This window comes from Myodes glareolus, chromosome 17 (genome assembly GCF_982192425.1).
Source record: "Myodes glareolus chromosome 17, mMyoGla1.1, whole genome shotgun sequence".
Taxonomy (NCBI): domain Eukaryota; kingdom Metazoa; phylum Chordata; class Mammalia; order Rodentia; family Cricetidae; genus Myodes; species Myodes glareolus.
In genome coordinates this window covers 26,831,411-26,856,652 of record NC_142042.1, presented here as the reverse complement: position 1 = coordinate 26,856,652, position 25,242 = coordinate 26,831,411, and the positions used below count along the sequence as shown (strand labels likewise).

General features: G+C 48.7%; 2 protein-coding genes across 8 annotated transcripts in view; one reads left to right on the top strand and one right to left on the bottom strand.

Moving 5' to 3' along the window:
- Positions 1 to 8,972, top strand: part of Lef1 (lymphoid enhancer binding factor 1) — a 113,512-nt gene extending 104,540 nt beyond the window's left edge. For all 7 annotated transcript variants that reach the window (XM_087897567.1, XM_087897565.1, XM_087897568.1 and 4 more), the window contains one exon: positions 7,824 to 8,972. In XM_087897567.1, the coding sequence (XP_087753693.1) occupies positions 7,824 to 7,903 (80 nt within the window). In that variant the 3' untranslated portion in view covers positions 7,904 to 8,972. The remainder of the gene's footprint in view (positions 1 to 7,823) is intronic.
- A 9,236-nt stretch (positions 8,973 to 18,208) lies between these two features.
- The window catches only part of Hadh (hydroxyacyl-CoA dehydrogenase), a 34,612-nt gene continuing 27,578 nt past the window's right edge, over positions 18,209 to 25,242 (bottom strand). Inside the window, exons 7-8 of the mRNA XM_048456741.3 lie at positions 20,319 to 20,435; positions 18,209 to 19,025 (exon numbers count right to left, since the gene is read on the bottom strand). Of these exons, the coding sequence (XP_048312698.1) occupies positions 18,907 to 19,025; positions 20,319 to 20,435 (236 nt within the window). The 3' untranslated portion in view covers positions 18,209 to 18,906. The remainder of the gene's footprint in view (positions 19,026 to 20,318; positions 20,436 to 25,242) is intronic.

Sequence of the window (25,242 nt, the reverse complement as noted above, 5' to 3'; positions counted from 1 at the left end):
AGGTAAATCAGCTGCCCTGTAAACTCTAGATTCTGACCCTGCGTCCAGGATTTCTGTGGTCATTGCTTTAGCTACTTTCTGTTGCTGGGATAAAACACAATGACCAAGTCATATAGAAGAAGGAGTTTATTTGGGCTATGGTTCCACCATGGCAGGGACACATGGCAGCAGGAAGCGGGCATGCTGGCAGGAGCGGGAAGCGGAAGGCTCACATTTGGAACCACAGCATGAAGTAGAGAGTGAACTCGAACGGGGAAATTTTCAAAGCCCACTTCCAGTGACACACTTCCTCCATCAAGACCACCCCTCCAAAGCTTCCCCAAATAGCCTGACTGAACATTCAAATGCCCGAGACTGTGGGAGACTTGGGATTTAAACCACCACACTCATCCACATGATAGGATGCTTGGCACACTGACGGGCATAGTCCGAACTCCAAGTCTTTGCATCCACAGCCGTATGTAAAAAGCTGTAGGTGATTTTTCAGAAAGTTCCAAAAGAGGCAAAACCTGCTTTCGACATGTGTTTAGCACTGCACTAAACACATGTGAGAATGGTATCAGGTGGGACTGCCCCTCTGTAGTCCTCTCCAAGGCTCTTTTGAGCATCGGTCCTCCTCCTGACTTGTGCCCAGTGTAGTCAGACCTGCAACACTTGTGTCTGTAGCAGACATGTTGGACATCATTTTTTTTTTCTTGCGGTACATGCCCCTGAACAACACAGAAAGCAACCATTTCGTAGCACTTGCACTGTTTTAGGCATCAGAAGCAATCTAGAGATGACAAAAGACAGGAAGGATATGCATGCATTATATACAGGTATGTGCCACTTCACAGATGTCCGGACAGCATCCTTTATGGATGCCGAGGGCCAACTGTACCAGAACAGCCTGCATTTGGCTAACAGGACCATCTTGTGGAACCAAGGAAAATCATACAGTTGGGCCAGAGAGGCAGAAATAGGAAAGTAGACCTCAGGAAACAACCAGGTCCCCTGAGTAGCTGCCTCTAAGACTTAACTAAGTGGGCAGTGGAGATGGGTCAGTGGTTAAGATCAGTGGCCGCTCTTCCACAGGACCCGAGATCAGTTCCCAGAACCAACGTGACAGTTCACAGCCATCTGCAACTCCAGTCCCTAAGTAACCCAAGCCTCTTCTGGCCTCTGATGGGCACCAGAACATGGGTGATGTAGGGGCGCGCATGTAGACAAACACCCATACACATATGTTTTTTTTTTTCTATTTTTTTTTTTTTTTTTTTGGTTTTTTAAGACAGGGTTTCTCTGTAGCTTTGGAGCCTGTCCTGCAACTAGCTCTTGTAGACCAGGCTGGCCTCGAACTCACAGAGATCCGCCTGCCTCTGCCTCCCGAGTGCTGGGATTAAAGGCGTGCGCCACCACCGCCCGGCACACATATGTATTTTTTAAAAGGCTTTAAGTACAATTCTACCTTCAACATGGTGCACTGAAATTTATTTCTTAGTACTTACGTCATCACTCTACATCGTGTGTACTATATTATACAAGGACTGTGATCACTTGCCATCACCGTAAATGGCTCCAAAGAATATAAGAAATTTTTTAAATTGCTGTCTCTAATTTTTCTGTAACTTTTTTTGCAAGATGGAGCGATTCCCCTCTATGAGGAATATGTGTCTTCTGTCACGCTGTGGGGATTGGAACCTTAGGAAAAAAAAACTGAATGAATAAGAAAAGTCAAAAGCAAAGGGCCTGGACTTAGAGACCCGAGGGCGCTGTGTAGAAGTAAACTGTGTTGGGTTTGCGTGTGGATTCCATGGCGTCACTGTGGCTTTTTGTGATATTCCAACCCCTCCACTGTTCCCCATGCCTGCAGCTGCGCTGTCCGATGATCTGGAGCCTTAGCACCTGGAGCCTTAGCAGGGAGCCGTCGTTCCTGCACTCACCCTGTGATAGAAAAATCCAGAGCAAGATTGCTCACACTTTTGGTTTGGATTCAGCCCTAGCTTGATGGTCGCCAAGTTCTTCGGTGTGCTCTGGTCTGCCTTTCAGACTCGCTCAGCCACCACTGTTGGAGAAGGCATTCTGTACCCAGCAATTCCCTGGTACTCTTTAATTTTATGCCAGGAATCCCCGTAAGTGGTATCATCTTGCTTCATCGTGGTTCCCTGTCAGTCAGCCCGAGTCTCTCGTCGACCCTCCCATTCTCAGCCTGTGGATCCCACATTCTCAGCCTTTTGGGAGGAGTTGAGGAACCCTAGTTGTTGCCCTAGTACAGTGCCTGCTGAGCAGCAGAGTGGAGATCACACATGCATTTTTAATCCCAAGGCAGTAACTGAGAATTACTGTCCCTTTGAGAGTACCAGACACCCGTAACTCCCTTGCTTCTCCCATCATCCTTCCACACACAGGGAGCAAGGGCAGGTTGCCACCTGCTTCTTAGGGATGAGGAACCAGAGCTTGGCACATTGGAACGACTTCCTGAATAAACCTAGGTCCATGATTGCAGAACTCGGATCGCAGCCTATCTGAGCACTGTCTGTTCTCAGGGTCTCATCCTGCATGCACAATCGTGACTTCCACGCCTTCCACTTACTTACGGGAATTCACAAGGCAGTGTAAAAGCAAAAGGCGCCTGCTCTGAGAAGGAAACACACAAGTGTCCGTGGATCTGCTGCCTCGTTTTTATGAGGTTAGCCTCTGCCCTCTGTCTGTGAATTTCTGCCCAGAAGAGAAAAGCGTGGATTAGGTACAGCATTCAGAAGTGGGTCTTCCAGTCTACAGAACTAAAATGTACCTTGGGTGCTCTCTTAATTCAGAACCTTTCTCCAGAGGAGCAGCTCTCGACGCGCGGGTCTGCGACCCCTTTGGGGGCAGAATGACCCTTTCACAAGGGGTGAATATCAGATATCCCACATATCAGATATTTCCATTACGATTCACAACAGTAGAAAGATTAAAGTTATGTCATAGCAATGAAAATAATTTTAGGGTTGTGGGGCGCCAGAACATGAGGAACTGCGTTAAAAGGTCATGTCGCAGCCCTAGGGAGGCTGAGAACCACTGCTCTGGAGCGTGCCTGGAATATGTCTGCAGACTGTAGATCCCACAGTCCCTGGGGCTGCAGCCTCTCACAGGACCTGGGTCCTCACAGGCCAGGCTGATCTGTATTGTAGAGACGGAAGACAGAAAGTCCACACGGTCATTGCCGGTGGGTGCCAGGCCTGCCTCAAGTCACCCTGAGGCCATCAAAGTTCAGTTTAACTGGTGGCGGTTCACAGTGACTAACGCAAGGAGAAAGCTGCACCCTGGGACTCAGCCTTGATCTAATCTGAGTCCAAAGTCAGGGCTTCAGACCCCTTCCCGACTCCCTCCCACCGTTCCGTGGTTAGCTATGGATGCGCTAATCCAGCTCCACAAAGAAAACTCAGTGTCAAGCTCCCTGACCACACATTTCCATTTTCCCTTTTCCCAAACCCCAGGTTATCTCGCCGCCAAGGACCCACAGCCAGGCTTAAGTTAGGACGGGCTCTCCGAGGGGATTTGGGTTTCATTGTCGCCTGACCATCTCGGGTCTCTTTATAGGTTTGCTTTCAGACAGTGTGGCATCTTGGATTGGGCAGAGCTAGGATGTTCTAGACATAGAGCTTGTTGCCAGGATAAAGGTGCTGTTGCCTAGTGATGGACTGACAGATGGACAGAGAGAAGGGGGGGGGGTAAAGAAAATGAACGATCGTCTAGTTGCAAAGTGTGGGAATAAAAGTGTGTTGAGCACTCAGAAGCGTTTTCCCCACTGTAGGTTGGGTGATGTCAGGCAAGTTCATCATCTCCCTGGGCCATGACTTCCTCCTCTACAAACAAGTGAGAACACACAGCACTGTCCCCGTGGTATGAAACTGTGGAAAGTTTGAGCCAGAGCCAGGCTTCTGGCAGGCACGGTCACCTTGAAGTCAATACGGCAGCGATGGATGGCGCAGTAGAAGCAGAATGCTTGGGGGAATATGACCCGGCTGTTGTCACAGGGGTCACCTTGGGCCAGTCACATCACAGTCTGCCTCCGTCTCCTCTGCAGAAAGACAGGGCTAGACGGCTCTGCCCTGCTTGCCTCCTGACCTGGAATCCTGCGCAGTCACCCTCCATATACATCAAATTGTGCAAGGCAGGAGTTCGCGCCCTGCCGCAACAGGCTGAGAATAGCCAGCTGCTGGCACAGGGGGTGAGGCATGTTGCCACAAGGCAATTCTTGGAGTTAAACCTCTTTTCACCTCTCACAAAACTGATTTTTAATACTCTCTCTCCCAAAGATGATGTCATAACTGAAAACGCATTCAGGCCCCTACTTCTGCTGGTGGCCTTTAGGCTGACGTGGCAGGAGGCGGGACAATGTGGTGGAGGGGTGAATCTTGTCCCAGTGCAGTGCTTTCGGTCGCTTACCAGTTCTGAGCATGCTGTAAAGGGAGGGAGAGTTTGCATGTTGTCCCTAGAGACCCGTCTTGTTTTCCCTGCCTGAACATCTGTAGCTGCCAAGCCCAGGTAGCCGGGGGTGCCAGCTTCCCCCGTCAGACAAGAGCTGGAGAAGGCCTGGGCTGCCCAAGCCTCTAGCCTTCAATAGAATTCCACATTTGTTTTCACAGAGGAGGGGCCTCCTACCCGCCTTGCTCCCCTTCCCTCTCAGGTTTGCGCCAAGGCCAGAGGCCCAGTTTCTCAGGTCATATCTTCGATTTTGTCCTTTCCCTGTGGGTTCTTCATAAGCCAGAGAGGGGTCTGGGCTCCACCTGAGTAGAGAGAGAGGTGTCAGTCAGATTGGAGATAGTTTCGGGAAAGCATCGGGCTTGTGATATGAGGGGCATTGTATTCAGTGCGGCTGTCAAAGCCACTGCAGTAATGGCCACATGGCCGGGCACTGGCCTTAACATCTGTAAGAGAGACTTGCTGGCTCCCTTTGAAGCTGAGGGCTCGGTAATTGCTGCTTTGATTGTGCAGGAAGGCTTCGGTGGGTGGAGCCCCGTCCCTTGCCAGCAAGCAGCCCAGCCCCACTGCAGACCGTGGCAAGTCTCCCACCTCTGGAGCTTGGTGCCAGAGGTTTCTTCAAAAGAATCTCGATCTGACCCGTTTTATATATGTAAGCCACCACACTCAGGACCCCATTTGTCCCATGGGGCATGAGAGTCCATCTGCCCTGATGCCCGTGTATTTTAACGGGGTGGTCAAGGACAGTCATGGAGCCTCCTTGATGCTGTAGATGACAGTTCCCCAACAGGAACTCAATCTGGGGTGGCAGGCTGCCATGCAGGGGACCTCTGAAGACAACCAACTTGTCGGGGGGAGCTGTGAGGCAACAGAATGATGAAGTAAAGGCAGTCAGACCATGAGTATGTAAGAGAAGTTGACTGAAATAAGACAGGGAGAGTCTGTCCAGGTAAGTTATGTCTTGTTCCTGAGGAAAATGATGCTCCAGGCAGCCATGCTTGTCCGACTATTGTATTATTACTGAGCCCAACTCAAGAAGGGGGGGGGGATGAGGGGAGGCTTGTAGGCGAGCAGGCAGGAGAAGGGATCTGGCTCTACTCTAGAACAGGGGTCATAGCAAGGCCACAGAAGTTGTTTCTACTGCATGACTTTCGAGTTCCCTGCACCTGGGGTTGGGGACAGACCCCCGCAGAGAGGGACAGGTTGTCTCCCACAGTAGAAGACATCCCGAGCTCCCTATGGCCAGTCAGGTCTAAATCCTAGCAGCCTGGCTCAGGCCAGCAGTGAAGGACGTCAAGACCATGTGTTCTTGAGAAACAATCCCGTCACAGACTAGGGAAAACTGCCCAGAAAGAAGAGCTTGGCCCGAGCCTTTGCGCCTCCTTCCTCCAGAAGCACAAAGTAAACCGAGGACCTGTAGGGTCCATGCCCATCCAGACATTAGTCCTGTCCCCTCTCTCCTCAGAAAGGAAGGCCTTGCCTTTCGTAGCTCTTTGATCCTCCTGCGCGGAGGACGGGGTGTTGCTCCGTGGACAACAAAGATGTGCCGCTGAGCAGGGTGCTGTTCTGCTAAGTGGGGAAAGGGTACCTTGTAGAGTAGGGACGGTGAATCCTGTGTGATTTCACAGCTCAGGTGTTTGGATGCTTTCTTCCTGTTTTTTCGGTTTGTTTTATTTCTCAGTAGCTATTCGGGGATATAGTTGCTTCACAGTTTGGAGCAGGTGTTTGTGGGGACAGCTGTGGTGGGAGCAGCAGTCCTCCACACACAGCCTTGCCATCCTCCACACACAGTGTGCAGTCCTCCATGCACAGGTGTGCCATCCTCCACGCACAGGTGTGCCATCCTCCACGCACAGGTGTGCAGTCCTCCACGCACAGCCTTGCCCTCCTCCACACAGAGACTTGCCATCCTCCACGCACAGGTGTGCCCTCCTCCACGCACAGGTGTGCCCTTCTCCACACACAGTGTGCCGTCCTCCATGCACAGCCTTGCCATCCTCCACGCACAGGTGTGGCCTCCTCCACGCACAGCCTTGCCATCCTCCACCCCCAGCCTTGCCGTCCTCCACGCACAGGTGTGCCGTCCTCCACGCACAGGTGTGCAGTCCTCCACGCACAGGTGTGCAGTCCTCCACAGCACAGCCTTGCCATCCTCCACGCACAGGTGTGCCCTCCTCTACACACAGGTGTGCCCTCCGCCACGCACAGGTGTGCCATCCTCCACACAGAGACTTGCCATCCTCCACGCACAGAAGACGGCTCCCCGCCCGCCTCAGCACAGCTTGTGGGCAGGTGCTCTCTTCTATTCCAAGTCTCAGTCCTGTGGAAAGCCCTGGGCCACCCAGGCTGTGCTGCTTTTACTTTTCAGATGGTCACAGCTTTCTTTCTGTCATCTGATTGTTCTGTCCTCTCCTCTTCAGTGGAAGTGTGAAGGAGCCCACTGTGTAGAATTAATCTTTGGGGGGATGTTCTACTTGTAAGGGGGATATGCCAATCAGAAGCACAGAGGGCTGGGTTCGTCTGAGGCTGTCACAGGTTCCAGATGGGACACAGGGCTTCTGTACCTGCCTCAAGTTCAAAGCCGTGGAGAAAAGTGCTTTCATGGGTGGAGGGACAGAACCACGCCGTTGCTGTCGTCTGTCTCCTTTGGTTGCAGTGTTTCCTTTCCGCCCTTAATCGCCGTTGTAAAATCTCAGGTCATTAAAACTTTGAGGACTAGGGTTTCTTTGTCTTGAAAAACAGTTCTTTTTAAATCCTTGCAGAGTATACATTCTAGGCTAGCGATAAATGTCTCTGTTGTTGTGGAAGGAATCATCTTGAGAACGTAAGTGGAAGGGGAGGTGTTTCCACCCCTTGAACTGTAAGAACGGACAGCACATCTTGGTGTGTTGGGCTTGTAGTATGGGCGTTAGCAGCATGCTGGCTGTTTGGAACGTTCTAGTCCCGTGTAGAATCCTGCAATGACTCTCCCTACAGTGAATTTAAACCAGCTAATACTTCAGCATTACAGGCCCTCCCCTGGCCTGGCTCTTGCTCACCTCTCTAATTCATGTCTAGCCCATTCCTCCTATTGATGTTTTTTCCGAGCGTGGTTTTGTCTGTCTGTTTAACCAAGACCCAACATTTTAAATCCCTGTTATGTCATCACTGCAATACAGATACAGAGCCAAGTACAAATTCAGTTTGCTATGCCTACCCTGGGATGCATTTGAGGGTCTTTTGGCTAGTATCCAGCAATCCATTGTAGTCAACATGAACTTGAGAAAATGGATCATTTAAATTCATAGGTCAGACATCGCTGCCAGTAATAGAAAGTACAGTCTTACGAGACCTGTGGCCAATTCATATTAATAGTATTTCGTTTGTTTCTTCTTGAGGCGGCAAAAGAAGCTCATTCCCAACGTGCAAAGCCAAGGCGGCGACCCCAGGCCCTCTTCTGGAGATGGAAGCTTGTTGAAAACCCAGACTGTCTCCACAGCTTGCCCGGCTGACCCCAGGAGCACTGACAGCCTCTTTACCCTGAGGTCACTGCTAGAGACGCTGACCCACAGAGACAAGTCACTGCCGGCCCTCCCTCCTGTCTCCTGCAAGCGCCGACTTCCAAAAGCAAGCCGAGAAAACGCTTGTTTCTGAAAAAGAAAAAAGAAAAAAAAAAGCCCATGAGAATGCTAGCAGGCCCTGCCCACTGAGCAGCATTGCTTCCGGTCCCCGTGTGCACTTCTCTTCCGTGCAGACTCGTCACCCTTCAGCAAGGACAGCACCTTGGCATGTGCCACCAGAGCCAGGGACCAGAGCAGCCGTCAGTATCCCGGCGTGAGAATTGTGGAAGACTCCTCCCGTTTCTGTCTTCATTTTCCTATCTTCTCTGAGTTTTTATTTAACAGTACAAAAGGATCAAGCTTATGTTTGCTTCTTTTTTTTTTAACTCGAATTTTTAAATTTACGTGTTTTTTTTTTCTCATTCTTATTTTCCTTGTATATTTTGCTAGCTCTGAGCTTTTAAATGAAATTCATAGGTCTGGAAGAGTTTGGGATGAAAACAAGATGAGAAAAAGCCTTGTGTTTTTCTGAGCGATCTTGCGTGGCTTCTCCATGACACACGGTGGCCTCTGTCCCGTGGAAGTGTCAGATAGAGCTAAACAATTAGCCAAACCCGCTCTCGTTGTTAGCGATTGGCAGCCCATCTCACTTAATTTTCTGTTTTTTTTTTTATAATGACAAACTTTAACATATACTTCTGAGCAAACCATTTGCAGTGGATTTCATTTCTTTCCTTTCACTCATGTAAAAAGCCCAGCACTTGAATTGTTATTACTTTAAATGTTCTGTATTTGTATGTATTTTCATTAGCCAATTAGTGGGAATTTATGCCAGTTGTTAAAATGAACGTTGATGTACCTGTTACTTTGAAATAGCAAGGCACAGCCTTTGCCCCAAACTGTCATCTGAACGTTTGTCATTCCAGTTTGAGTTAACGTGCTGAGCATTTTTTAAAAGAAGCTTTGTAATAAAACATTTTTTTTAAAGCGTCATTTTCTTAAGAATAAAGTTGCTGATAATTGAGAGTCGGTGGTGAACTGAAGCCCGTGGGGGTGAGGACCAGCCCATGTCAGAAGGGTGGCAGTGGGGATACAGGGCAACATCTGCCTCCCATGCCTGGAGACCAGGCACAGATAGGAAACAGCGTCAGAAAGGGAGTCGCCCTGAGCACAGCGGGCTCCTTGGTGGAGCAAGGTTCCCAGCCAGTGTTGTTGCCATCTCTCTTCAGAGCTCCCCGGATTTCAACCTGAGCTCCCCAAGTTCCAGCAGCAGCACCGTCCCTCCCCTCAGAGTCTAAGTTTTCTCAGTGTTTAGAGCAAGCCCACAATTTCCCCCAAGCCCTTGTGATGTGAGCTCCTGTTGCTACCTGACTTAGCAGAAACTCCATTCATCAAACTCTCGCTCTTCCTTGACCTTTCACCTTTGAGTTTGCCTGAAATCCCCCGGTGTCACTGGCTAACTGAAATCCCGCCCTGGAATTCTAGTTTTTTTTTTTTTTTTTTTTTTTCTCTTTTCAACCATGGGTACAGCTGGGGCACAGCTGGCTCCTGTGCTTGTAACAACCCTCCGCGTACTGTACTTGAAGGTTGCCGTTAAATCACCCCTCGGCTTTCTCCTCTCCAGGCTAAGTAATCCCAATTCCTCGAGGCTTTTCATCAGCAGTTCTTTAATCATTTTCATTACCAGCCTCTGGAACCTTTCCAGTCTCTCTTCGTTTAATCCGAAACTTGAACCAGGAAAAACCGTATTATGTTCTGGGGTCCTACTTGTTAGAAAGGTTTCATATTCGGTCTTCATTCAGGGATGATCTTTTTAACATACATGGTTCAAGGCACTCCCGCTGACACCGCCACCATGATACTTGCCGAGTTAGCTAGCTAGACAAGCAAACATGGTCGACTACTTTTCTGGGGGCGGAGGATGAACTCTTACCCACGTCTGGGAACTAAGGTGCTCAGCAAGGATACAGCCAGTAGGTAAAGGCTCGTTCCCAGCCATTCTGCCACACTGCTTCCTGGGAGCATTTGTACTGAGGAAAGAGAATCAAGCATTCCCCTGCTCTGAGAGAGAGAGAGAGAGAGAGAGAGAGAGAGAGAGAGATCAAAAAGGGTGCCTATGACTCGAGAGAACCTTCCGGCCACTCCTGTTTGATCATAAAGCGATGTGCTCCCTGGCCTGCAGCTAGCACAAAGCCCAGCCTTTCTGGGCGCCTCGCCTTACCTGAGGTCACAGTTGGCACACTCAGCCTTCCACTGGGGCGTTTTCCTCCCGTTATGGTTCGTTTGTTGTCAGGGTTACTGGCAATACCTGTCCAGTTGGGAGGGACCTTCCAACTGTTCCATGTCTATGCCTATCTGAACGCAGTCATCGAGTCCAATTGTTGCTCGGAGGCTGTGACAGCATGGACACCTCTGCTGAGCAGCAGTACCAAGACATCTGTGTGGCTTTCCTTTGAAAGGAGAAGGGGTGAGATGGTGGATGATCCCAACGGGAGGGGGGATTTGAATTTCACAGCACAGAGCAATGCTGGAACACGATTCCCACACCATTTCTACAACAGGAAGGACTTTGTACAAAAGAGCTAATATGTAATTAATGAGGGGTTGTTAAACTTGGGACCCCCGGTGGACACCACCACTTCAGGGAGTTTTCCAAGCTGCCCTGTGCAACCTCCACACGTGAGCAGGCACTGCTCTCAAGCTGAACATCTTAGTGCTAGAAGAGTGGCCTTCTGAAGCTCTATAGAGTATGGTAAGATGCCAGTGGGTTTTTTGGTATCACGCGAGAAGCTGCTGTTTTAAATGTATGGCCATGTTTCATGAAAAAACTTCATCTTCCTCGGGGAGAATGGAGGGAAAGAGATAGGTATAACCATATGTACAATGATATCAAATAGTAACACGGAATTTTATACGCTCAAGGACCCAAGTGAAAAAAAAGGTTGCTTGTTTTTCTTTATCGAGGAAATGATGTTCCCTATTCATGATAGAGTGCTGTGGGTCACGGTGAAGGTGTATGGAGTAATGAGCCGGGCACACTGGCTCACAGCGCAAATATCAGCAGAGCTCAGAGTGGTGACAGACCCCCGGCAGCTATGAAACACTTCATGAATGAACTTCCCCTGAATTATAATTTATGAGAAAGTATGTTTTGGTCCATTGGTGAAAAAAAAAAACCAAACAGGTCCTGTCCTGTGACCATAAAACACTGGTGCACAGTCGTGTTCAGGGAAGTGTTAATGGGGACTTAGATGGGTGGGGGGATGTTGGCAAATTACTCACCTACATTGGCGTGTGTGCTCATTAAATCGCAGTGCCCTCTGTCATCTAAATTTTTATTTTGCATGTGTGAGCACAGTTCTGTGCTACAGAACTGTGTGGAGGCCAGAGGACAGCTTGTAGAAGCTTTCTCCTTCTACCATGTGGATCCTGGGGATCGAACTCAGGTGGCCAGGTTTGGCAGCCCTTCCCCACTGGGCCATCTTGTGGGCCCTAACCTATTTTTTTAGGCAGGATTTTACTATGTACCCACCCTCAAGCTGGCCTCGAACTCTTGATCCTCCTGCCTCTATCTCCCCAGTGCTGAGGTTACAGATGAAATATCTTGCCAGATCTAGCTTGAGATGTTAATAACTCAATTAATTTATCTCCATATGAGATGTGTGGGAGAAGTTGGCAGAAAGCACAGGGGTCTGATGGAAGTAAGATTAGTGTACATGAGGAACAGATGCGGTCATGTGTCATCTTGAGGGTCTCTTTGCGGTCACCGCAGAATTAGTGGGGTAGACATCCTTTCTTCCTTGTCACAGGATCTGAAGTCAGTGGTGTTGCCGATTTCTACTTTTTGCTACAATGTTTCCTCCATGACAAAGGTGTATAAGGCGACCAAAATAAAGCTCCACAAACTGGCCTAGTTATTGTTGCCATAGGCCTTTAAGGTTTTTATTATTATTCCGTTGTGAGCTTTTAAAAATATGAGTGCAAGTGTTTTGCCTACATGTGTGTATGGGTGCACCATGTGTGTGCCTGGTCAGAACAGGGCATTACAACTCCTTGGACTGGAGTTACAGATGGCTGTGAGCCACCACGTCGGTCCTGGGAACCAACATTAGGTCCTCTGTTAGAGCAGCAAGGACTCTTAACCCACCATAGGCTGTCCCTTCATTCAAGTTCTATTTAAAAAGATGCCTCTCTTAGCTAGTGTGACATGATGGAGGCTTGCTTGTTTGAATTTCTGTCCTGCCCAGCCCCCCACAGCCAGCTGTTTAGTCCCAGAGAAAATCAACCACAGAGGACTCAGTAAATTATAAAGCTGATTGGCCCATTAGGTCTAGCCTCTTATTAGCTAACACTTACATCTTGATTAACCCATTTTTCTCATCTATGTTAGCCATGTGGCTCAGTACCTTTTTCAGTGGGGCAGCTCAGATCCTGCTGCTTTGGTGATCTGGGCAGGAGTGGGAGGAATCAACTTCCTCCTCCCCAGAATTCTCCTGCTCTCCTTGCATCATTTCCACTTCCTGTCTGATTATTCCGCCTACACCTCCTGCCTGGCCTATCAGTGTTTATTTAAAAACATGATTGACAGAATACAGACAATTCTCCCACACCAAGCTAGGGTTTCTATTGTTGTGAAAAGGCACTGTGACCACAGTAAATCTTATAAAGAAAACATTTGATTGAGGTGGCAGCTTACAGTTTCAGAGGTTCAGTCCATCAACATGGGGGGACATGGCAGTATACAGGCAGACACGGTGTTGGAGCTGAGAGTCTTACATCTTGCGAAGGCAGCAGGAAGTGGTCTGTCTCCCTGGGCATGACTTGAGCACGTATGAGAACTCAAAGCCTGCCTCCACCGTGACACACTTCCTCCAACAAGACCACACCTGCTCCAACGAGGTCACACCTCCTAATAGTGTCACCCCCTTTGGGGGTCATGTTCTTTCAAACCACCACAGCCTCCCAGGTCTGGCTTGCCCAACTTGGTCTGTGTGGAGTTCATCTGGGGAGCTTAACAAGGTCCAGGGGTATCTTGCGGTTATCTTACTGTTCTTGACACTTGCTGGCGTCTGGCACACATAGGCTATACCCACTGCCTTCCTTGGGTTTTAGTTAGCTGGGGCTGTCTGTCCCTCAGTTTCTAGCCTAGAGCATTTGCACCTATTAGATGGCCCTTGCAAAAGCCATTTTGCCCTTACCCTCCGTGGGGCACTTGGCAGCTGCAACTGCATTTAAATATATTTTTTAATTAAGCATGAATGTGTGTGGATTTGTACCTATGCATGCAATACCCGATGGGGGCTAGCAGACGGCATCCCTTGGAGCTGGAGTTCCTGGCAGTTGTGAGTGGCTTGACACGGGTGCTGGGAACCACATGGGTCCTCTGCAGGTGTCCATGCTCCTAAACCACTGAGCCATCTCTCCAGCTCCTCACTTTTAACCTCAGACTTTCTCACAATGACTCTTTGACTTCATATTCTCATTCTGTGTCTCCCTCTCCCCCGTCCCCTTCCCTCTTTTTCTCCCTCCCCCGCTCCTTCCTCTTCATAGAATAGCATCTTAGATTAGATGATGAGATCTTCAGTAGACCTGTGGGATGTCAGGTGTTATGGTACCCAGAGTCCCAGGAGCCGAGGAAGCTGCTGTTTACAGATCACATCAGTGAGCAGTGTGGCCCCCTTTGACCTCCACATTTGGGATTCTTTTTAAGAATTTATTTTTATTTTATGTGCATTGGTGTGTTGCCTGTGTGTATGTCTGTGTGAGGGTGTCAGGTCTTGGAGTTACAGACAGTTGTGAGCTGCCATGTGGGTGCTGGGAAATGAACCCGGGTCCTTTGGAAGAGCAGTCAGTGCTCTTAACCCCTGAGCCACCTCCCCAGCCTGGATTCTTTTGATTTTAATGAAAGGGTGTCAAGTATTGCTCTTCCAACATGAGTGGGCCCACCCAAGACTTAAGAAAGGGCACACAAGCCAGGGGAACTAATACACAACAATCCCAGCAACTCCTGAGATAGAGGCAGGAAGACTGCCCTTATCTACATAGTAGGAGCAAAGCCAGCCAGAGCTGTACAGGAAGACCCTGTCTCAGAAACAAGTAAATCAAAAGTCGTAAGTCCTAACAACCTTCCCTTAGGCCTATGACTCCTGCAGACATCACTTCTGTGATCCACAATGAGGTCGTATGCCAAAGAACAGCTGGCCTTCCAATGAGGTGGACGTTGCCGATAAACTAAAATCTCTACCTGCCATGGAGACGGTGACCCTGTAACTGGAGGCTGCTCTCCTGCCCATCCGCTCGTGAATAACCACTCTGAGGCTTAATATTAATTATAAATGTTTGGCTGATGGCTCAGGCTTCTTACTGGCTAGCTGTACATAGAAATTAACCCATTTCTGATCATCTGTATGTCACCACATGCCCCTGTGATTTACCAGCAATGCTGTGGCATCTTACTCCTCCGCCAGCTGCTGGCATCTCTCTGACTCTGCCCTTTTTCTCCCTCTATCTGTTTGGAGTTCCCACCTGGCTCTATTCTGCCTGTCTATTGGCCAAATCAACAGTCATAAAACATATTCACAGCATATGGAGAGACATCCCACATCGCTACTCTGGCTTCTTTGGTCCTATTGTGAGTCCGTTGTTAGAGGGAAGAGTGCCTCTGCAGCCTGCCTCCCTACGACTTAAGATGGGGTTGAGGGCTCTGGAAACTGATGGATACCCCATGAGGTAGAGCAGTTCATTTGCTCAAACCTCCCTGGGTAGAAAACTCAGTTTCAGAAACGCCTTCTGGTTTTAGAGACTCCTAGTTTTGTTTTACCTTCTCCACCTGGTAAATCTGAGTCAGTTCTGAGAGGCCTGCAAGGACAGTTTCTGCAGGTTTTCTCTAACAATGCCTGTTCACAGGCATGATTTTGGAAGGACGTTCCAGTATGGGCACCAACAGAAATCTTAGCAAGACCTGGAGACAGAATCTAGACCCCTCCTCTCCAAGGACGCAGAAGGCTGGCACTGACATCCTGACCTGAAGTGGTATTCCTTCCATATATACATAGGCTTCTGTTTTAAGCAGTTATGGTGTCAATTCCCCTTAAAAGATGAACTAGCACCAGCGGAGTTAGTACAGACACAAAGAGCAATCTTCTGTCCCTCCCTCGCCTAGTGGGGACTCGTTCCCATACTTCTGAACCCACAAAACCCTCAGCAGCTTATCCAGTGTTACTTGAAAATACAACATGGGAGTCAGGGATGGAGGGATCCCTTGGTGTTAAAGGCAATGGCTTTTCTTGCAAAAGATCAGAGTTTGATTCTGAGCACCAACATGGCGGCTCACAACCCCTGTAAATCTAGATGCAGGGTAACAGCGCCCTCTTCCTGCCTCTGCAGGGACAGCACACAAGCAGGCAAAACACCCAAACACATAAAATACTTTTAATTTTTTTTTTAAAGAAATAAAACCACAGCACAGTAGGATAAAGTTCACATCTAGACCTTTGAGAAAGCCCCTCCCTCTCCTCCGGGATCTTAAATCATCTAGTGCTTACATTTGTCACCTAGATGACAGCCACTCTTCCGGCATACTAGCCTCTGCTACATCCCTGATCCACCACCTCTCGGACGACGTGGAAAGTCTTCCCTGGTAGCTATGGGAGTCGAATGTGAGCCAGTGACTGCCACTCAGACCTGTTCCCAGACCGCAGGTCATTTCTCTATGTATAAAGTACTCAGGGCTGTGGTCACCCCATGGTTTCCTCTACAGCTAGCCTCTCTGCACTACACAAGGCATGCAGCATCCTTTAGCTTGAGATCTGATCATCCGTATCCCCCAGGTCGGGTTCCAACACTGTATCCATCTTACCAGAAATACATATCCAGACAAGAACCACTCCAGGTAACTCAGGCAAAGAAAAGGGCTGGAAACTACAACCCAGCTGACTCTTTTCAAAGCCAAACCCAAGGCATGAAGAGAACTGCCAATCCCCCATCAGCTACAGCTGGTGGGCCAAAATAAAACCCAGCATTAGTGCCACTGACTGTGTGCTGCTGTGGTTAAGCCTTGTTTTGTCATCTCAACAAGGTAGCAAAGAAAAAAAGGAACAAAAGAGATCCGTGCGGGGAGGGGGTGGATACTGTGACTATGAAACTTTGAGACCTGTTGAAAATACAGAACACAACCAAATGGATGCTTTCAAAGTATGGTTTTGAGAGCACGGTGACAGTGCGAGGATCCAGGTCAGTTGGCAGAGTGTCTGCCTGGTACACAGTATGTCCTGGGTTTGATCCCCAGCATTCAAAAGGTGGGGGGCAGTAGGATCAATTGTTCAAAGTTAAACTGAGCTCCGTCGAAGTTTGAGATCACCCTGGGACGCATGAGGCTCTGTCTCCAGGTCGGGGAAATGGAGGGAGAATAGCAACAATGCCCCTGTCCAAGCATTTTCAGATTATCGTTGATGTCGTTAACAAGAAAATTAGCCCCATGGAATTAGAGCCACACCCTGTATTTTAAATACACTATTACTTAGGTTGAAATGTTCAGGGGATTAAAATCAAGGTGGGATAAGACAAAAACCTATGTCACGTGTGTGAGCCACTTAATGCACACCTGGTGTGTGCTGTTGAGCAAGCCATGGCTCACACGCTGGCTTTACCGTCCTCCGTGATGAACAGCCCAATCCCAATTGAGTTTCTGAAAGCCGGCACTAGCCAAACCTAACTGTCTGGCAGAACTGGTGACAGATCCCTTTATAACATGTGCTGGGTGGCTTTGTTGGGCGTAGGATCTGGCTGTGTGGCCCGGACGGGTCTCGATGTAGTGGGAGGAGTATGTTTTTGTTGTTATTTTGTTTTCTTTGTTTCTTTGTTTGTTTTACTTAAACACTGGCATTGACTTTCACTGCTATAAAAGGTTCATGCTGCCGTTAAGAGGCAACTTTAGAAGTTAAGGACCAGGCTCATCCCCCCCGCCCCCCAAGGATGACCAAAAACTAGTTAAGAAAGCACAAGAGATGGGATTCTTACTAGGGTTTGATTTTCAGGCAGATCGCAGAAGCCCTGACTGCAGGACCTTCCTTCCCACCTGAGGTCACAGAGCCATGGGAGGGGACCGGAGACCACTCCCCAAGTGCCAACTTGAAGAAGAGGAAAAGCTTCCAGATCCTTCCCTGGGCAGCCCCCTGAACATAATGCATGGCAAAGATATTATAAAATGGCAAAGGGGTTCAGAGGCTGAGCCTTCTGAACATCTGGCAAGATCAAAGTGCATTTCAAAATGCCGTCCAGAAACAGCGTGGCGTCTCTCCCCACCCTGGGAGCCGACGGTTGTACCACTGAGTTCTCTCTCTTTCCTGAAACTTAGTGGTTAAGAGAGCTAGGCCATCTTTAGGACAAGTGCCCACATCCTCTGCAGACTCTGGTTAGAGGGTGACAAACTGAAGCCTGTGGGTCAGGGGTCACAGCAAAGGTCAAGAGCTAGCCTGGGAAGAAGCAGAGCCCTGAGGCCACAGGTGACCTAGAAACGGTGGGGGAGGGGGAAGAAGCAGCGGAACACCCATCCTGGGTGCAGGCAATGGGTAAGAATAGCATCAACCAAGTTCTAGTGTGTTGGTAAGCACAAATGCATGCATGTGTACCTTTTCTCACTTTGTGACACACTCAGATCATTTTAAATTAATCAGTTCCCTCTTATCAATCACGAAATAGGAAAGAATCTCAGCCAAAAATATCCTGACAGAACTATGGCCTGAGATGACAAGCACCTCCACCTGTTTGGGGGAACAGACTGCCTGGACGTTTACAGTCGAGATTTCCAGATTTATTCTTTTGTATTTGTCATCCAAAATCCAGATCCAACCCGGACTCTGCTACTAAATATCTGATGACCGTAGACATGAAAGGTCATTTAAGCTCTTGGCTCAGGAAGCCACTGGACCTCGGGGCTCCTGACGTGTGAGAAGACGTCTATCATGGAAGACACTCTGTCAGGCCAATGATTAAAAGAATCTTATGTTATGTTATTTTACTTTGTTGGCAAAGAAGAAACAGATGTTCTTTAAAAAAAAAAAAAAAAGCTCATTGTGCCCTTATTTCTGTTTGACTGCTAAGAAACGCGGAAGGGCCAGGCACAGGCCAGATTCAAATACCCTCCGCCGTTCCTCCCACACTGGAGCGTCAGTACCGGCCAGAGGCCAGAGAAGAGGGGCCCCGTATTATAATTACTTAAGCAGTTTATGATTTTTAAATTATATAGGTTTATTTATTTCCATTCCAATTTTTACAGAGTAAAAGATCGCATTTTAGTAGAGTGGATTCATAGGCACTTGGGAGCACTGATTTCTCATGAGCAAACAAGAAGGACGGATAGCCATGGGGAAGGTTTGAATGGCCACGAGGATGGGCCTCTTCCCGGACACCAAGCTCACGTGTGCTTGCCCGCCACTCCAGGAGCCCTGTCCAGATGAGAAGTAAACAAAGGCAGAACATGCTCTGCCACGCCCAGAATGTAGGCTAAGGCTTGAGGCTGCAGACCGCGAGGGCACCCAGGCAGGCAAGGCCCTTAGATGCACCGGTAGGCACAATAGCTCTTATCCCCTGGGTTCGACACCCATAAACATGGTATATTCACTTGTAGAAGACCTGAGTGAATGAGTCTAATTAAATGCTTTTACAAAAACCGGCAAGGTTGAGAAAAAAAAGATGCTCGCTCTAAGGCACAGAAAAACACACAGAAGCGAACAGACTAAAGCAGAGAATTAGATCTCAGTGGAGGAATCTCATTACTGCAACAAGTCAAAGGATTACTTCAAAGAGATTGCAAGGGAGGGCCCATTGAGCAGCCCATGGCGAGCCTTGCGACCACCGCCCAGAGTGCGCTCGTCCTTGTCCTGTGGCTGGCTGGGGGTGCTGCCGAGGGACTCCTGTAGCATCACTTGTATTTGTAAAATCCTTCTCCGCTCTTCTTGCCCAGCTTCTTCTGGGCCACCAGATTATTCATGGAAGAACTGGGCTGAAACAGGGGGTTTGCCGGGTCCATTTCATGCCACCCTGTTGAGAGGAAGGACAAGGGCTTACTTTGGTTGGGCAGTCTTGGGGCATGCCTGGGGCACAGATATGGGCCATGCAGGCCATCGTGGCAGAGATATAAGGCAACCTTCGCCGGCGCAGCCAACACTGATCCTAAAGCGGGCACGCCACTATTCGCCTGTGCTGCTAGAAGCCTGGCTCCATTGCAGGGTGCCTCGTTCCCCAGGACTTCCTCCACACCAAGGCAAATGCCCACAAGCACAGATAGAATCTCCCACTAACTGGCTGGCTTCCCAAGTGGGACAGTTAGGGCTCCAGATCCCTGTTATATCCTGCGTTCTGCTCCCACTGGAGCACACAGTCTCCCACATTTTCAGATTTCCCCTGTCAACATCTAAGACCCTCTCTTCCTGATATTTAAAGGGGTTTGCTGAAATGCTGGAGCAGTCTGCTACATTCGACTTCAGAAGCTCATGCTGTCTTCCAAACCACTCCCCTTTAAAAACCGTCTGAATAGCTTGACTTCAGTAGAGGTCACACAAATCAGCTCATTGATAGCACGGCACAATGTACCACTGGCAACATCCTGACTTCCATTTTGCACTGTGGTTATTTAAGATACACCTGTTGGGGGGACCTGAATGGAGGGCGCACAGGACCCGAGTTATACTAGCGATGCCTATGATCTATAATTCTATCCAAATGAAAGGTCACAAAGAGTTGCCCTGCTACGCAGAAATAGGCCATCTCCCTCCTGCTGCCTTCTGTGTGAATCTCTAGCTTGCTGCTACGGCTGAACTCGCTTTGCTCCCCCAAAGGCTGAGGATTCCCAGGGTGGCAGTGTGGAAAACGGTGGAATCTTCTTCAAGAGCTGGGCCCTGAGAAGGCACTCATGAGACTCCACCCACCCAAGTGGAGTTATAAATTTTCTCAGGAGTGGGCCAAATCTAGTGACTAGCTCCCTTCTTGAGAGAGTGGACAATTACAAACCAGGGTCATCCCATACCCTCACCGTAGCCCTTTCTGCACATGGCTGTTTTACTTCGTAGCCTCTGCCATGTTGTGACAGAGCCAGGAGTACCTTGTCATTTGGAACATCTCTAGCTATCAGAAACAAGAGCCACACAACTCTTTTCCTTTATAAAGTATCCTATCCTCAGGCATTTGGTTGGAGTAACACAAAACGGACTAGGGAAAGCAGGACTTTGAATGTCTTAAGATCCCTTGCAACCTTTTCTCAACATTACAACTTATAGTTCTAAGAGACAATTTCAACCCAGTTTTTAAGAAGAAAGAAAAGGTTTCCATTCCTACCATCCAAGATGAACTTAGTAGTATCTAGGCCAACGTAGTCAAGAAGTTCAAATGGCCCCATGGGGTAGCCAGCTCCCAACTTCATCGCTGTATCAATGTCCTCCTTAGATGCATCACCTGCAGAGCAAAGGGCAGCCCTGAGTCACCACCACCTCTCCTCAACTCTCCCCAGGCCTGGGTCAGTTCCAGAATCACTAGGTAGGATTGTATAGACACACACACTCAGAAAATCACTAGGATCGTATAGACGCACACACTCAGAAAATCACTAGGATCGTATAGACGCACACATTCAGAAAATGTCCAGAAGCCCATGGTTTTGGGGTGGGTAAGGTTGTTGACTTGGACCACATGCCACACGTCACAAGGTTTTCAAGCCAACTGCAGTAGATGAGGACACCTCTAGACCCTGCTGCCCAGTCCACGGAGTGAATAGCCCAACCCTGGGAACACTGGCTCTCTAACAGCATGGAATTTCCCGAGTCCAGAGTCATTCACAAAAATGTCATTTGATACTAGAGTCGTCTTTCGTAAATGTGTCTCTCTCTCTCTCTCTCTCTCTCTCACACACACACACACACACACACAAACATACACACACACACGCTTAGGCTTCTGTTTATGTGTTACACGTGTATTTTTTAACTTCCTTTGTTTACAGATAAGCATTCTGCTGGGCCTGTATTCACACAGTCAAGGCAACGGTTTAAAGAAAACCCACACAGCTAGAAACACGATGCACCATTTGTTCTGCATATCTGAGAATGGTTTTCAAAATCATGCCAAGTTGGCGAAGTGTTTAGACACTTCTCTACAATGCCGAGTTCCTTCCTGTTCTTCTAAGAAACACAACAGCTCTCCAGTGAGCCTTGGAGGCTGGAATTAGTCTTGTGTCTAGAGTTCGTCAGCCTGTCCTTGAACATGGGTCTGGCTAGCTATCGTCAGGTGAGGTGGAGCCACTGGGCTTTGTGGAGTAGTTGAAGACAAGGGTTCTGGGCTGTTTCCTTAGAATTCTCCCTATACCGTCCTGACAATGGTCACAAGATGCCTTTACGGAGAATAGCCATGCGTTCTGCCTCCAAAATCAGAAGCCGGAATCACCTATATTACATGGCTGTCTAGAATTTTACTTCAAAGCATAAAGTAGTGGTCAATAATATAAGCACTGAATGAAGGGCTAAAACAGTGTATTCTACACCTAGACACGACAGTTGTCTCAACTGGGGCCCTCAAGCAATGAATACTTCCAAATCTAATACCACATTTTTCAAAGCTCTAAAATAATGCCAGAGGCTGTCAGTGCAATCTCAGGTGATTATGGCACCAGGCACAGTGACTCATGCCTGTAATGCCAGCAGCTGGGAAGTTGAGGAAAGAGAATAGTGATGCCTGGATCACCAACTGGGACCCTATAAACACACAGAGAGACAGACATAGACACAGACACACAGACACACGCGTGCAAAAAAAAATCCACTTGATTATTTTCTTTGAGTGATATGAAGTACTTAGTACTTTATACTAGCATACTAGCATATGCTAGCATATATCCTAGTACAAGTACAATCCTAATTAGGATTAGAGGGATGCTGGAGAGTTGGCTCTGTGGTTAAAAGAAATTGCTGTTCTTGCCCAGGACCCAGGTTCGATTCCCAGCACCCACACGACAGCTCAAAGCCAGGCACACACATGGTGCACAGGCATACATGCAGGGAAAACACTCTATCACTTAAAAAGAAATTAAAAAAATACAATAAATACAGTCCTCTGCTCTACCAACTGAGCTATCCAAGGGCAGTACAAGGAAGAAGGCTGTTTACATCATGAATCGTGACCTGTGGACACCCAACGGATGTCTGGGTGGGCTGCTCCTGAGTGGAATCTCAATACAGCAATTCTAACCTTACACAAACTGCTCTGATATGCTCGAGAAATAAAAAGGAAGCATTCCGTATCATTTAGGGAGTCCAGCCCTCCTCCCCACGCACACAGAAAAATAGAAGTAGAGGCATTTGAAAAATCACCCTTTGAATTTTACGTAGTAGGAAAGCAAAAATCGTCATACACACACGAATCTCATCAGGTGGTCTCACACGGCCCATCCTCCCTCCCGGTCCCACGGCAGGGTGGGGAGTCAAACCCAGAGCCTCAAGCCTGCTAAGCAACCACTCTAGCAGTGAGCTCTACTCTCAGCCCCGCTTTACTCTGTGTTTGTATCTATTACCTACCGGGTTCTCCACACTTGCAGAGAGACAATGGCAAAGCAAGGTAGTGGTGATGTAATGGAGGAGGGGAGGGACCAAACTTACTGCAGCATCTGAACCAGTTCCACAGTCGCCCCCCTCCCCCCCTCCCCCCCCCCCCCCCCCCCCGCTCCACCCGAGGCCCAGGTTCCAAAGAGAGCTGGAACCGCACCCTAGACAGACACTACAGCGCGTGCGCAGAGGACACCGCGTGTAGCTGGGCTCTGACTCCGCAGCTCACATATGCGCTGTCCAGGATGCGAACACTGAGGTGTCCATAATGCTACAGCTGCATTCAGATGCCAGAAGTAACACCCTGCCAGGCTCCTGCCCCAGGACTCCTTCTTCCATGCTGTGCCCTGGGCCTGGGCCAATAAGCCTTCTTCTACCTTCAGGCCTTAACCCTTCTGTTCAGACGGGGCCAATCAGAGGCTCCCCCAGCAGTAGCTGCTAGGACTGGGAGCCAGGGCACCTCTCACCCTGCAGGTCTCCACAGCTGTCAGTCAGGGCCTTATCAATGACTCATTTATATAGGCAGGTGTCCCCTCCAAAGAATGCACACGTCCTCGGGACAGAAATCTAACAGCAGCTAACTTAACCTAAAGCCATTTAATCACACCCAAGTGCCCTAAAGGCAAGGCTATAATTTTCAATAGAGACCCTCACTTGAGGATTATTACTGTTTCCAAAATTACGGAAAGCATAAAGCACTGTTTAAAAAAAAATCAGTAAACATCTACAAAGTTAACAGAATTCTAAAAAAAAAAAAAAATTCTGTCTTAAGTAAATCAGAGTAGATAGGCAAAGAGAAAAAGACAGAAAAGCAATATATACAGTATGTTGACCAAGGAGTCACGAATGACGTACTTTATTTAATTTAGATCAGTAATTCCTAAACTCTTATAGAGTCTAGTACTTGAAGAGAACCTGATGCTCCCTACACACACATACACACACACACACACACACACACACACACACACACACCACACAAAACTCTGCTTCACTCTTTCTGACTCCCGTGACTATGGGGTCCTTACCTCAGGATAATGAGGAGACTCTTCCTCAGAGAACTCCCCAAACCTGGATGGGTGGAGGCCTGGGTCTGGAGACTAAGACCAGGGACCTGATGCCACAACTGAGTTGGTCTCTGACTCGCTGGCACCACCTGCCGGCCAGTTTCAGCATTACCAGTCTTAGCTGTACACAAGTTACCAGAGAACCGCTGTACTCGATCCACAGTGAGGCAGAGAGTGTGGCAGTGGGGATTTTGTAGGACACCCTACAGTGGCTAGAGGGTAAGCTCATGACATCACATCCCTCCTAAGAGGAACTAACCATGTGCCCTTGTCACCCTGTTGGAGCTGAGGGGGCACATGACAGGGACTGCATGTTCCCAAGCCTACACCACTCTGACCCTCAGAGTTGGGACACTGCGCCCATCCGGCCTCCACCAGTCTGAAGGAACGAAGGAATGCACAGCACACAGCTGTGAAAGAAATGGTGAAGGCTGTCAGTAGTCAGAAGTCAGAAATGCAGTGAGCCTCCATGAGGTTCTTTCTACACAGGATGTGAGAAGTGTGGTGGGCATTCATGGTATATAGGCAGCTGCTCAGTTCTCTGAAGCCTCGTCTAAACAGTCTCCCGCACGTCCTGGTTCAGGCTCTCTTGTCAAAACAGCATTTACCAACCTGCAGACACACACACACACACACACACACACACACGCATACAGTGCACCAATAGCACAGGACAGAAACATTCTCCCCAAGCTAGGAAACAAAGCCAGAGAACAGTCAGAGACCAGGCCCCAGCAGGGTGCATGGACAGAAACAGGGAACAGCGTCTCCCTACCTCCTTGGCAATATAACACTTTTTCAGCTAGCAGGGCCGAGGAGACAGGCCTAAGAAAGACATGTAGTAACATAACCAGGGTAGCTGCCTGGCTGAGCCCCATTACAGGGGCCTGGCAGGATGGGGCTGGGAGAGGAAGGAAACAGTGATGACAGGGAGGCACCAAGGTGACAAATGACCAGCAAGAGTGGGAGGATCTAGATGCTTCCGTGAAAACGCAGAGCCGTGGATAAAGACCAGGGTCTCGGAGCGCATCTAAGCACGCACTGGCGTTGGCCAGGTGAGTAGCCAAAGACACACTTAGAAGAGGCCTGGAGTCCAGAGCCCAGTGTGAAGCTGCAAACCTGTACCCACATGACACTTAGCAGCTTCAGGAACGAACAGATGTTCTGCCATGGGATCCAGCCACAAAGAGAGAGGCCGCAGGACCAGTAATGACAGGCCACCCAGAGAAGCGCCAAGAGCAAACAGAAAGCATGCCCTGGAGCCAGGTCCTGTCTTTCCTGGTGCGACACAGTGGTGGCTAGAAATGGTGAGGGGCAGCGGAGGGCAGAACAGGGTCTTCAACTTAGCATCAGACACTTGGCACGTGGGAGTGGTATCAAAGGCAGGGTGTTTCAGAGAAAAAAAAAAAACACCACGAAAAGGTGCTACATTCTGAAACATTATATTTATTAGAGGGAGAAAAAAAAAACCACAAATGTCTTTCAAGGTAGGCCAAAATGCCACATACTTTCTTTGAGGTGTAATTAGGCGCATTTGTTGAAGATAAACATAGAAGTGTTGGTTTGATCTTGGAGTAAAAAGTAGGCAACGGCTCCCATAAA